This window comes from Erithacus rubecula, assembly GCF_903797595.1.
Source record: "Erithacus rubecula genome assembly, chromosome: 4".
In the NCBI taxonomy this organism is placed as follows: Eukaryota; Metazoa; Chordata; class Aves; order Passeriformes; family Muscicapidae; genus Erithacus; species Erithacus rubecula.
In genome coordinates this window covers 31,360,543-31,375,016 of record NC_136686.1, presented here as the reverse complement: position 1 = coordinate 31,375,016, position 14,474 = coordinate 31,360,543, and the positions used below count along the sequence as shown (strand labels likewise).

The 14,474-nt window shown below is 41.7% G+C and overlaps 1 protein-coding gene across 8 annotated transcripts in view; it reads right to left on the bottom strand.

Moving 5' to 3' along the window:
• Nucleotides 1-6,763: 6,763 nt before the first annotated feature.
• Nucleotides 6,764-14,474, bottom strand: part of TCF20 (transcription factor 20) — a 129,099-nt gene continuing 121,388 nt past the window's right edge. For 6 of the 8 annotated variants that reach the window (XM_079303642.1, XM_079303647.1, XM_079303643.1 and 3 more), the window contains 2 exons: nucleotides 11,876-12,003; nucleotides 6,764-8,095 (listed from right to left, as the gene is read on the bottom strand). In XM_079303642.1, the coding sequence (XP_079159768.1) occupies nucleotides 11,920-12,003 (84 nt within the window). In that variant the 3' untranslated portion in view covers nucleotides 6,764-8,095; nucleotides 11,876-11,919. The remainder of the gene's footprint in view (nucleotides 8,096-11,875; nucleotides 12,004-14,474) is intronic. The other 2 variants (XM_079303648.1, XM_079303649.1) reach the window with 2 other exon arrangements.

Here is a 14,474-nt window from a genome sequence, read left to right as displayed (position 1 = left end):
TACAGGAGTTGCCATGTTGTGTGGTTGTGAGCAGCTCATTTCAAGGATGAGCACTTCAGAAGCTGTGGCCTGAAGGTACAAAGCCTGCTTACTCCATGGAAAGGGTATTTTTTGTTTCATGCACACTGCCTGTTTGCCAGAGAGAGGCACAGTGCCTTGTGGAATAGTTTGAACTTTGCCATTTCAGTTGCTGAAGTGCCCCCTGTACTCGTGACTTTAGCTGTGGTTTTTAGTATTCCCACCCAAGGTCATACAAGCTGGACAATGAACATTTTTTCTCCCCTATGGAAGATTATGAATTGGAATTAGGTATTGTATTATTATGGGAACTTATGTATTTCCAGACATATGTACAGGCTTACAAATCAAAAGGCAAGGACTTACGTTCTTAAAAACTACAAATTGGTATATCCTTAATGCACTCAGTGATGAAAAGGGCAGGCCAAAAAAAGGCTGTGGCTCCTTTGTAGAGGGTTGTGGCTAACAGATATGAAAAGGCTGCTCAGGCAAGCCCCTGACTTGTTCTTCCTCTTGCATTGTAAGGAAGAAGAAGTTCCACCAGGCCCTGCATTGCACACTTAGCTGCAGACTGGGAAAGGTTGTTTAGGTTTTTGATCAGCTACTCCTAAAGTCCAAGTAATAAATACTCCAAAATAAGAGGCGAATCTCATTCTTTCTCTTGGCAAAAATGGTAAATACAGATTCCACAGACTTCTGGTGTCTGTCTCAAGCAACTCTTTCAAAGAGGTCAAATGAAACCCTAGAAAATGAACATCAGCTGTTGTGTTCCAGTTTCTGTGGCATGCCACTGACTGGAGGCAGAAAACCAAGATGAGGAATTTATGAAGAGGGACCAATCAACCCTGGTGACCTGGCCAACATTCCCCCTTGAAGCAGAACAAAGACTATCCCCTATTTGGAATAACCATTTGGATGCAAAAAGAGTTTTCTACATTAAAGAGTGGATTTCAGGGCCTGTTGCTGTGTAGTCTAATAAATGACACAGAATGGATTTGGTATGGTACCTACCTGGGCTGTTTTTCCAAAACTCACACATGCAGCTTCCCACAGAAAAGGTCATCAGCAACAGCCAGCTCCACCAGCGAGGCCCTCAAGTGCCTTTCCAGTGGTCTCAGGGCTCTTCTCATGGCATTGCAATCCCTAGAAGGAACCTCAGGAAAAAACCTTCCCTGACTTCTACGGACCTGTTATTTCTCCATACTCTTTCACATGCCTAGGCCACTTGTAAAAGGCTTTCTCACCTCTCCTTATTTTCCAAGAGGAACTTTGGATCATAAAACTGCCCTGCTCAGCTCAAGGGTGAATCCATCCAACATGGGTGGTGGGCAGTGGTTGAGGCCAATGGGCCATGCCCCAAAGCAGAATTTATCCCAGTTACTGGCAGTCTTACAGTCACTGTTGCTGATTAGTAGTGCTCCTAATAATAACTTGCCAAGTCCATCTTCCACATTTGCCATAAGGAATGTTTACACTTCTGCTGTAACAGCATCTTTTCCAAGTCTTTTGTGTTCCTGTGGCAACATGATGCTGCTGGTTTTAGTAAAAATGAGTGGTACAGCTGGAGTCAGCCATGAGGACTGCAACCCTCGATGTCCTCCTCTTTAAGGCTGCAAATGCCCACTTCCATCTCACAGCTCTGCAAACTGTTTCTTCTCCTGGCACATTTTCCTGTCATGTAAAGCCAAGAATGATTCCCACTTGGAGCAGAATCAAACACAACCCTGGAAATCTGCTTGGATGCTACAAAACTGGGCCATTCTGTACAGCCCCTGCTTTTGGTTGCTGTAATTCTCCATCAGCAGAATTACAGAAGCTTGGCTTATCTTCCTGCAGAGTGCAGCTCTTTGGCTTAATTCCCAAATGGGCACTTGTATTTTTGCCATGTATCACCTTTACAGGTAGTGATTCCTCCTCAGAATTTTCAGCCATAGCAGGACACCAGGTGAACAGAGAGACTGCAACATCCACTTTATACAGTGACCTCCTCACCTTGGTTTCCAAAGCAGCAAAATACTACAAAACCCAGGAGCATTACATTAAGTTGGTCCTTGTCCTGCTTACAGCATGGTGCTTTCTTGCCTCTTTGAAATCCATCACCACCTGCCAATTCTGAATTTCACAGTACAACACTAGGCAGCAATTTGTCCCCTTTTCTGTATTTCTTCTCACTACAAATGTGAACTGTGAGATCTGTCTTATGTGCAAGTTACTTAAACTCCAAGGTGATGAAAAAATGCACAAGAAGTAAATATTGTTATGACTATATGTCATAATCCAGGTTGTTGTAATTTCAAAAGCATTCAAAGTAGTGTCCTCAAAATAATCTACAATTTGGAAGTATCTAATAATTTCATTTATCTTCTGAGAGAGAAGCCAGTCCAGGCAGGCAAGAACTTGGGTAAAAGTCCAATTAAGTTTTTGTCATAGAAATGCATAGAAGTGTACAGACTTTCATTTTTTAATGAAACCATGAGAACTGGTGACATTTCTCTGATGAACTGGCTTCAGGTCAGAGGACTCTCGCTACACAGTGCAAATTTATCCTTACACCACTATTTTTATTTTTAGTGTAAACACCTCCTAGCTCATTCCCCAGCAATTTCTCTGCCATTCTTCGCTGCTCCTCACTAGAAGATATGGCACTGAAAATCAGCAATTTCAATGAAAGTCAGGAAACCATTGCCATGCTGTATCTCAAAGCCAGGAGAGACACAGCAGCAGCCTCCAAACTCACTGTGAACTCCGAGTTTGGCTGTCAGCTACAACCCAAAAGCCCCTATAGCAATACAGGTGGTGTTTGCAGGTAACCTGGCCATGCTCACGTTCAGCAGCACAAGCAAGAAGGTTTTATCATGCAGATGAGAACACGTCAGTGTGAATCCTGACCCTCAGCTAGAGGGGAACATTTCTTTCACAGGGAATTTGCTATGAACTAGAAAATTATTTTTCTTTTTCAAATTATTTGGATGGGAGTTAAATCTCTCTGGAGCTGCTATGAAATATCAGCATTTCTAAAGCTGGCCAGGTAAGGTCAAAACCTTGAAACCGCAGTGTTAAAACTGAGTAAAGCAATAAACTGCAAGAAACCTCTGGGGGATGAAGAGGGAAGAGAAGCAATCTCAGCTCTCAGTACTGCCCTGTGGAAGAAGCCAGCAAACAAGCAATGCTTTCCTTCCAGTTCAAGCTAAACACACCAAACAGGAAAACACACTAAACAGGAGGTGGGATCTACTTAAGAAATTAAATCCTACAAAAAGATTCTGTACATAGCACCCTCTTCACTTCCTAGCTGGATGACAGAGTAAACCCTTTGGATTCCACCAGAAGTACAGACAGAGCAAACAATTAAACAATCACACGTAGGGACAATGACAGCAACTATTTCACTGACCTTTGCACTCTACAGAAAAACCTCATTCTCCCCTTCAAGGCTTTCCATGGTAATTTCTGTTTGAATAGCACAGGTCAGGTGGGGAGCTCATGGTGCACAGTATTGGTATGGAGCCAATTTTTCAGTGATGTGCATTAGCCAAGCTCTCTTTGGCCTGTAGCAATGCCAGGAGAAAGCACCAGAATGTTACCAGTCTCCCAGAATTTTCTAGTAACTACTTTTGTCCTCTACCTTTATTGACTAAATTCTCTGACTCATAATATGCTGCCAGAGTTCTATTTAAAAAAATCCAAAACAAACAAAAAACTAAACTCAAACAAAAAATTTGTTTGTTGGAAATATTCACAACCAGGCAAGAATTTCATCCTGTTTCACAACAGGGATTTCTAACCCAAAGCTAAGACTGCAATTACTCTTTCAGCATCTCATAGCAGTCAGCAAAATCACATCTTTGTGCTTTCCAAATCTGTAACTGAACCTGGATTACCTGTACTCTCTTCTTTTTTACGTAACTTTTAATGATTAAAAAAATTCCCAAGCAATGGTGAATTATTAATCCTCAATCATCTAGATACCCTGTTCCACTCCCAAAAGTGTGGTATTTAAACCTAATTTTCTTCATGTTGAACTAGAGGACTGCTTCGAGTCATTCTGGTAAATCAGGGACTAGATCAGACAAAACAATGCTGTGTCCCTCTCCCAAGTATTTCTGTCATGTCCAGGACACCCACTGCACTCAGGACAGCACAGGTAATTCCTGATGTTAGCAACTCAGTTAATAGGCATGATAAATTATAAAGTTTATATCGAAGCCAACCCCCAAATGCTCTCCCTTTAACTGTGCCAGTTTAAGGTATTATCTTTCCTAATATACATTTTTATGTACTATGTTACTACATATTAAATAGTCAAAATACCAGAGCTGTCATTCAACTGCCTGTATCTCAACAAAGTTTTGGCTTTTTAAATGCATGTCCCAGCAAAAATGTATTTCTTTAGCTTGCCATTACCTTGACTCCATGAACTAGATGTCCACCATTCTTTAGCAGATACTGTACCCTGAACCAATGAATGTTTTTAATTTCAATACTATTAAACACCATCACTTTGTCTTGTTCTAAGCAATTCAAGATGTTCAAGAATGGCATAACTTCAAGTAAAATTCCCTCTCATATCTCTGTGGTACAGATCAGTGAGGTTGGCCACTGCCTTCTGCAGCAGCAGCTGAGATGGCTTTCCCCTGTGTTGCGTGATCCCCTGTGTTCCCCTGTGCTGCGTGATCCACAGTGGTCTGTGCCTTGGATTTCCGGGCATGGATTTCACATGCAATAAATACATGTGACAAATGTATTGATGGGCGGCTCCTGGTACCCAAATCTGCTCTGTACACATCCCAGGGTCTCCACCAGCTCCTGCAGAACTCCCTTTATCCTTCTCATATCAACAAACATCCTTTGCATGTTGAATCCATTCCATATTCTTGATGGGAAAACATCATTTTCTTCGACCCTGTGCAGCAGCATTGACTCACTCTGGTTAGCCTGGAAACGCTGCTAAGCCATCACATTCAATTCCCACACATTGGTATAAGTCTCTTTCAAGAGATCCCAGTGGGAGTCAGCACAGAGAAACACTTGGAAAATGAGCTGCCTTATCCAAGCTCTCGTTAGTTCATTCCTCATCCAAACAGGTAATTCCCAAGTGGGTGTCAGGCCTCTCACTCTCATCTATACACAGTCTCTTTGAAGGTTTTAAGGCTTTGCTGCAAGTCATTTCTTCTCCACAAATCCTAAATTAGCCAAGACTTCCAAACCTTTTCTTTCTTTCCAGTTGGGGGTATCCACGATGTCAAGCTGTTAATTGCTTTTGCAGGATGGAGCAGGTAAATGTTTTGTACAACAGCTTTTGAAATCCACTCAGAATTTTGTATTTTCTCAGCCAAAAGAAATTTTTATTTCCAACAGGATTTTATGACTCTTGTGGATCATTTCCAAGTTCTCCCAGGAAGCCATTACACATTGTTTAAATTCCTCCTGGCTCTGTTTTAGAACCATGACAGCTCTGGTTTCTGTAAAAACTTGACCACCAAGCATAATCTTGCTCTACTGGAGAGAACCTCTCACCTCTGATCACAGCACTGGGGGGGTTAAGCCACAGCTGAGTTGAAGGACTTCAAGCACTTCCCACTGAGAAATATTCACATGGAGTTGACTATGGTACCATTTCTTTATTTGTTCTGCACAACTCCCACTACTTTCCAACCATGGTGCATGAGGAAATATTTCATCTCCATACTTGCCACAAGCTCCCACATGGCAAACCTCCAAGGCTCCCTCCCAGCTACCCAAAAACCTTCTGCCTCTGCTGTGACACCACCCTGAAGAGCCAAAGTGAAAGTGTCAAATTCAGCAGTTCCAGGACACATTGTTCTGCTGTCACAGTGCTACACACAGAGCTGACTCCTCACCAACCAATGCAACAACGGAGCTCTTGGCTTTTTTTTTTTGAATAGGTAGAATAGAACAGACACTATGAAAAAAAAACCAATTTTTATTCAGTTGAAAAGAAGTCATTTACTCAATCACATTAACTATGCTAAAAATGACTTTTTTCTGACTACACCAGCAGTTAAATATTTTCAGCACCAATTCATGACACATTAGTGACATTTATCACAACAGGTCTATTTCTTAATGTAAAGGACATACTAACTTCAGTAGCTGCTACTGGGAAAGGAGTAAGCAGAAGGCTGCCCTTTCTTCCCAAATAATTATGAATGAGAGTAGCAACTTCTAGAAATAAATAACTGCCAAATTATCTCCCAAATCTTTAAATCGATCTTTTAAAAATAGAGTTAAAATAGATATCTTAATATGAGCTATCATAGATTTTATTTTTATGTGCTGAATACTCCAAAATGTGAGTAGTTGAGCAAGCATCCAGTACATAACTTTTAAAATAGTTCTTCCCTCCCCACAATATCCACCCCATTTTTTCATCCATGTCATGCTGGTTAGATCCCTATCTCTAGTGGCTTCCCAGTAAACACCACGCTGTTCCATATCACTAGGATATGCTACCATCCTATGAGTGAAAGAATTCAGTGACCTGGTGAAACACCACCAACTCACACCAACAGAAAATCCATCCAGTCATTGGCTTGTTAATTCTGAACATCAAACAAATCCTAAGCTTTAGTTTTTCAAAGCCTTTGTGGTCTTCCTCTTGCTGGGCCAGTTCAGAAGGTCATCAGTGAAGGCAGAACCGATGAAGGCAAAGAAACCAAAAAGCAGCAGATAGTACTGTCTCTGTCCTTTTAAACAAATCAAGTTCGCACAAAACAAAAGGAGACAAGGTTAAAATGAAGTTTATTAGTTTTTTTGGTTTTTTTAAGCTTTTTTTATATAAAACTGTTTGTGAAACAGCTATTTTTATTCCCATGGCAGAGTGACCCCTGAAAGATGCACTAACCCCTTTCTTAAGGCCTTAACAAGAAAAAAAAAAGTATTTGTTTTTTGTTGTTCCTAAAATCCAAATGTTTTTAAATTGCATAATTTACCAAAAAAAAAAAAAAAAAACAAAAAACCAGGAAAAATAGAAAAGAAAAGAACGACCCCAAATAACCATATATAGTGTAGGCTGTTACACTAACATTCCCTCTTCCTTCCTTAGGAAAAGCAAAAACATAAAACAAAAAAAAGGGCCAAGTGGATTTACCCCAATCAGTTTGAAGATACATTGACTCCACCAACATTCAGACTTCCTCTCATTCCCCAATCTGGCAGGTAAAGCATGTCTTTCTCTCACATGCCTTCCACACTGAAGGCAGATCCTTGGAATGATCTGGGGGTCACACTGTTGCCACCCAGGGCAGACAGTCCCTTCCCCTGCGTGGTACAGATGGTTCCACACCAACGAGGTGCACGGGACATAGTAAGCAGCAGCCACCTCTTACTTCATGAGTCTCACGACTCAAGAGTCTGCAGATGAATTCAAGCTTACATTGCTAATAGTGTTTCTCAAAAATGGAAACCTCCCTACCCCCCAGACACAACTACTGACACCAAATTACCTGCAACCATCCAAGCCTTCCTCCCACACCCTACAAACAATTTGTCAGTATTTCATTTGCCTTTCCAAAACTGAATTTCATCAGATGTTGGGAGAAAGAAAGCAAGAGGAACAGAGACAAGTCCTGTTAGGAGTACTTCCAGTTTTGCTATTCTTTCCCACAAAATGTTAGGCTCCACATGCCTTGCTTTAATCTTGGATTTAATATTTACTTTAGCTATAGGTTTCTTTTTTAATTTATATGGGGTTTTTAAAATTTTAATCAAAAGCATCAAAAGGGATATAGCGCACCTTTCATTAAAACAAAGTCTTTCAAGACTAAAAAATAGATCTTTATATATATATATATTTATCCCTCCCTCTTTAATTCCCCCCACCTGTTTCCTTTTTCCCCCTCCCCTCCCCACTGTCACTATGGAGATTGTGTCCATGGAAACAGCTGGTTCAGACTCCTTGGTCAGATTCTGTGATGTCATCAGTCTTGAGTGTGATGTAAGAATTATGAAGGAAGTGCTGGCATTGGCAGGCACGTCGAGAGGGGGCATGGCTGCACAGTGGGAGAGATTCCATTCAGTCACGAATGTCCACCGCATTTTATCTCAACAGCCTAACCTGAAAAACAAAGTCAAAATCATATTGGAATAGTTCCTTCCCTCCATTTGCAAACAGGCCCCTCAGGCTTTGGAAAAATCCACTCAGCAGCCTACCACAGCAGCAACACCAAGAGCTCTTTAACTTTGTGGATTAAAAACAGATAGGCACAATGGTGAGTAATTCATAAAAGCTAATCCATGTGATGAAAAGTCTTAGTTTAACAACCAGCAAAAAGAAATTAAACATGCCCAGTTCTGAAGAAGGTCAGGGATGACAGGATGATCCGTGCCACAATGGCATGGCACTTACAGAATCTCCATCTGCAGCAGCCAGGCAGGAGCTCACTCACCTCATGTCTGCTCCTTACATGAACTGTGAGAATGGGAAACAAAGGGGCCAAGCACATCCCAACATGGTGGCAGCTCCTGAGACACCATCAGGGACTGCACCCAAATGTTTCCCTAGGGGTGATGCTGCTACCATCCAAAGGTGGTTTCCAGAAAATATGTAGCAGACAGTGGAACTAGTATCAAAATTACAGGAATCTAGGAAACAAACCTGAGAAATGGCCAGACTTCACCAGCTAAAGGTAAAGATGCTTGTGGTTTAACGAAGTGAAGGGCAGGTGATATTTCTTTCTGCTGCCTTTTTTTGGTCTAATTTTCATATTATAGAGACAGTTCATGGAAGGACTAAGCTTGTGGTGTCTTTCAAGACACACGTGGAAATGTCCAAGTGCTTGGCACATGTTCTCCCTGTCCAGAAATTCTCTGAGGTGAGAAAACCTCAGGAATTTGCTATGTTGGTGAAGGCTCAGTTCAAAAGAGACACTACAAAGTTAAAATTTAATTTCTCTAAGTCATGGCTCTCATTCTTAATCTGCACAGAGAGAAAGCAAGGACTGAAATAATGTATTCCTTTTTTCTCATAACACAAGTGAGCCTAACAGCAAGTTATTTGTTTAGTGAAGTTACCTACTTTGATATGACTTAGATAAATCCCTTCCTACTAGCTAGTGAGCTTGGGAAAAGGAAAAAAAACCTTGCAGCATAAGTGATGCATATGGAAAGCAGTTAACGGAATTAGAGGTGTGCCTGGGAGCAAAGTAACACCCCTGTTCACTCATAGCTGGCAATTAAACTGCAGGAACCCTAACTAAGCGTGATGCAGGAGTCAATGCTGCTCTCATCATCAGCACACCAATTAGATTACATCCCAGCAAGCCTAAATCTTGGCTGCAAGTATCCCCCATCCAGGGGTGCCAGGCTGAGAGTGAGTAAAGCGTCAGGCAAGAACATAGAAAAAGCAGCTGGGCAAGGTGGCAGAGCAGCAGCTGAAGAGGGAAGGGGGAGGTTCCCAGAGAGTTCAGGCAGCTGCCCTTTGTGGTTTCATTACTGCACCACTGCGAGCCCTCGCTGAAGGAGTGTCAAGGCCGTGTTGCTGTCTCTGGCTCCCGTACAACTGCAGCTTGCCCATGCCTGGAATTGGTCCAGAGCATTAGGCACTGGCTCAGGGAAGAAACAGGCTCAACACAGAGAGAGAGTCCTGCCTCGTTCCTGGACAAGATCCAGAGCACCAGACTCGCTCTCACAGTCACTCTCCAGATCTGGACTTGATCCAAATGTTCTAGAGGCAAATGGCTCAGGGAGAGAGAAGCAACAAAGACAGAATACACTGACTTGCCTGGATGTTATCCAACGTGCAGGGTTTTTCTTAACTTGCTAGGCCTGGGAGTGAACCACGACTAAAACAGCTCAATAATCTCACAACTGAGTGTCCACTGCATCTTACACTAAGGCCAGCAGAAGTGCAGTTCCAGTACTACCTGGACTGCTACACAATTCCCCTAAAGCTCTTTAATTACCACAGTAATACAACAATTTTTTTTGTTATAACTGGATCTTTTAGATTTGCATGGCTTTTATTTTGGAATGCAAGATCAGGTTGGAATTGGAGAACCTAATTTTTAAGACATTCTGAACATTGAAAGGAGGTGGCTAAATAGGACCTTCTGGTAAGAACTATTTGAGGCAAAAGTACATTTGGAAAGAAATGATGCCTTAGAGAGCTCTCTAGAGCATACAGTGAATACAGTACAGAGATTTCACAGCCTGCAAGGTCTTAAGATATTCCTATGATATATAAAAAAAGAACTAGCACTGGAAAATAATCCACAGGAAAAAATTGTGTAAAGGTCTCTGGGACACAGTAATGTTCAACAGTACTTCAAAGGAATGGGCCAAAAATCAGCAGACTTCCCTGGTGTTAAACAGGCAGAAGAGGCACCTTGGCTGTGGCACACTCATCCTGCTTTAACGTTACGAATTACATTGCCTGCTGCACTTCAAGGAAAAGAGAAAAGCTGAAAGGAATCCCAGTGACCTTTATCATGGAAGGAGAAAGCTACTCAAACACTGAATACTGTTAAATACTGTTTACATGGTAACTGCTAAAACAACACTCCAAAGCCAAGAATGAATGCTATTAAAAATGAAAAGTCACAGAAAACAGCAGAACTAAACCAAGTCAGCAGTCAGTCTACAAAAAGTGTTTATATGGGACACTATCTGTCTTCTGCTACTGCACCAAAACCCCACAATCTTCCAATTAATCTCTCACCCTTCACCAAAACACCATTAGAAGTATTTCACAATTACTTTATTTGAAAATCAGGAAAGATTTTAAGTTAGGAGAGATGCTTGGGAAGCAAGGGAATGGCAATGAGGGAAGGGGATTACCATCAGCAGTTCCAAGGACTGACCTGAAAGAGCAACTTCCCCTGCATGATTGCAAGAAAAAGAGAGAAAAGCAAATAGCTTGAGTAAGAAATGCAACTGAATAGTGAAGTGAAGGCAAGGGACCTTCTTAGGCTGCAGTTTCATGGAAAGGGTGCTGATGAGTATTAATTTGAAACCAAACATTTATTTCATTTTAATCCACTCTGCTGCCTGTGAACTGCAATGCACTTGCAATTGAATAAGAAATCCCAAGCTCATCCCATTCCCTGGGTGCTAGCTCCTACCTCAGTGCTACTCCCTCCTTGTGCCAGTGCATTTTTCCAGCCACACAGTGAACCAGTTTAGGAAAATGACCCAGCTCTGATGCTAACACAGCAAAAAGCTGCTTCAGACAAACTGAATTCCCCACCAAGTTCACACCTGGTTGTGTGAACGCTGGGCCCAGACAAAGGAGGAGGCAGGAAGGAAGTGCAGTGAGGAACTTGGGGCACCTTACCAAGTTATGAAATTGTGACCACTTCTGGATACAGTCCTACCTTCTATGCCCCATGTTTGTTTTCAAAATAGGGAAAAAAGCTGGGCTAAAAGAAACACAGTGGCCTCCTGCTAAGACTAATTTACTCATCCCTGGATCTATCTGCATTTCCAGAAAATGGGAATCCTAGATTACAATAATCCTGAACTCATCAATATTATTTATTCCTTACATATAGAATTTAAGATTCTTTGACTTTATTTATATAGAAGTTTACTATTAACTACTTTGAGACTCACAGAAAAAGCCCTTCAGATCCTTAAGGATGTGATACAAAAGGAGATTTCTGCCACTGGTTTAGCTGAGAGAGAAATCAGGCAGTTGCAACAGTTAACAAGCTTTGTCTTTCACTGTTTAACAGAAGGAACTGCTGCAGAAATACAAAATACCGAAAAGAATGGTAGCAGAGAAAATAAATATTACAGATTTTCTGAATATACACAAAAGCACCTTGATTTCTCACAGAAATGGGGAAGGCACTGGATGTAAGGCAGCAGGTGGAACTGGAAGCTCTCCCCCACTCACCTGTGCTTGCTTTTATATCCATTCCCAGGAGTACACTTCCCCCCTCACCCCCGCTCCGACTGCTCTGTGCTGAGGCTGCCTTTCACCATCTTGTTCTGCAAGGAGGGAAGAGAGCAAGGAAGGAGGGGCTGACAAACCAGCAAGCCAAACAGAGGAGGAAAAAGAAAATGAGGGAGAAACGGAAGACAGGGGTAGGGAAAGGGAACATACAGAAAGTGAGAGAGAGAGAGAAGGAAAAAGAAGTCAGTATTGGAGCCAGAAATAGACTTTTCAGACAGAGTTTTCCCAGAGACAAAAGCAGGTAATTCCACAAAAGTAGAGTCTGAGATATGAAAGCCTGGTTAATTTTAAGAAACACAGAATTTAACACAAAAAGTAGAACAAGCTGAGAAGCATCACTCTAAAATTGCCCAAACAGATGGCTTAAGGCAATCTAAGATGGCTGAGCCACCAAAAGGTGAGGTATCCCATCCCCTTCATAGCCTCTCCATGGCCCAGCATCCTCATCAGGTCTGTTGCAACCTCACTTGCTGTGATGCAGACAGAGCCAGTTGGAAAAAATGATAGTTTTCAGACAGCATTTTCCCTGTGACAAAGGCTGATATTTTGCATAAGTAGCACAATCAGGACATGGATGGTTGAAGCATCAATCCTGACAGAAGGAAATGGAAAATCTCACTGGGGAGCACAGGAAAAGGCAGGACCAGTCCCTCTGGACTTAGCTTGCTTATGCCTTAAGTGTCAAGCACAGTTAATGAGGCAAAAAGCACCTTTGCTCTCCAGGAGCTGCTTAGTGAGATGAAGTGTATTTACTGGTGTGAGGCACAGACTGCCAAAGGGTAAGAGGCCCTGTACTGGGGGACTTAATGCTGAGATTTATAAAGTTAGCTCTTCCACCCATTAGCTACAGAACAGCAGAGTGAGCTATGAGACAGCTACTAATTTGCTAATAGTGCTAAGCTGGTGTTACCTAAAAGCATCGCTTTCAACAGACTAATTGAAAGTCTTTCTTCCTATCAATTGCTCACACTCATATCATGCAAAAAAATTGATGCAATTTGCTCTCCAATCATTCTAGAGCAATGATTTTCAGCCTTTTTGTTCCTCCATTGTCACTGACTGGAATTCCCCTTTCCAGCCACTACAATGGAAGGAGCAGAGAGAGCTTATATTCTGCCCTGCAGGATTGGGAACAAACCAGTAATGGCTAGTGAAACATACAGTGAGGGCAGATAAAGAAAAGAAAAAAAGCCTCTACTTGACTTCAAACAAATATTTGTGTCTTTACTAAGCAAAAGTCAACAAACTCCAGTATCAAAGAGAGGCTGCTGGTGTTGAATTTCTGTTTTTGACACAACGAAGAAGGTAATCTGCAGTGGAATAGTTCTGAATAAAATTCAAAATTTTATTGCCTCATGAAGTACCATTACAAATTTAATTGGTAGTTGTCCCCTTCCCATCCTGCAAGATTACTTTAGAAATCCATGTGCCTTCTCAGAATTTTCTCTGGAAAGCTGGATCCTCTGCCTGAATCTAAAGCAATTCTTTCATGGTTTGAGCACCATCACTGCAAAGCACTCACATTCAGCACAAGTGACCCAAACCATCTATGTAACACTATATTTCCCTGGAATAGTACAGGCAACAGGCAGCAAAAATAAAACAGCCTTCAAATACACAACCCTCTGTCATGGTTTAACCCCAGCTGGCAACTAAGTACCAGGAAGAAAGTAATTGTCCCATCTAAAACCAGGACATGCTCCAATTATCTTTAGTCAAGTAGCCAAAACTGAGCTCTTAGGGAGTTACTTCTCACAGTAAGGGGAGCTCACCCTTCCTGGTTTTGTTTGGCAAGATCTGTAGGTTCTTGTAGCATTAATGCATTAATTTAAGCTTGCTGTACACTGTCAATGTTATTCCACAGTTGTGCAGAATAATTTATTTTCTTTCATATAATGAAAAGTAGGCCAATTCTGGATAAAAGCCGGAAAGTGCACTGAATCTTCCAGCGCATTTTAAATACGTGTTTATAAATACATTGCTTTGTGGTAGAACATCCAGAAAGGAACATGAGGCTAATTCTTGTATGTTTACAAAAGACAGATTAAGAATAATCTGTGAAAACAAAAGACCACCAGATGTCAGTATAATTCTAGGCAGGGATCTGCAGACAAGAACTAGATGGAGACTAATCCCTGCTAGAAAGCAACACAATTCTTTCCCATTATCATTTCCTTTTCATCCAAACTCTTGCCCAATTCCTGTTGTATTCAACTGGCAACAAGAACAGTTGTTTTTCTGGATGCTTTCTGACTATTTAAAACTGGAAGACTGGTATCCACAACCTCCCAGGGATGTATCCAAGGGCTGGGAGGGGTGTTCTCAGCACTGTATCCCATTACTTATGATTAAAAGAGAGTATGTACGGTCTACCTTGTGCCCTCTTTGCACACAGACAGTTCTTTGCACTGCTGTGTTTGTAGGCTCCAGGGACAATTATTAAGATGGCCAGACCCTGGGCAGAAGCAGCACAGGGGTCTTCTGATAAACCAAAAATGTACAGAAAACCCCACAGACCCACTGAAAGCAAAGTTGTTGG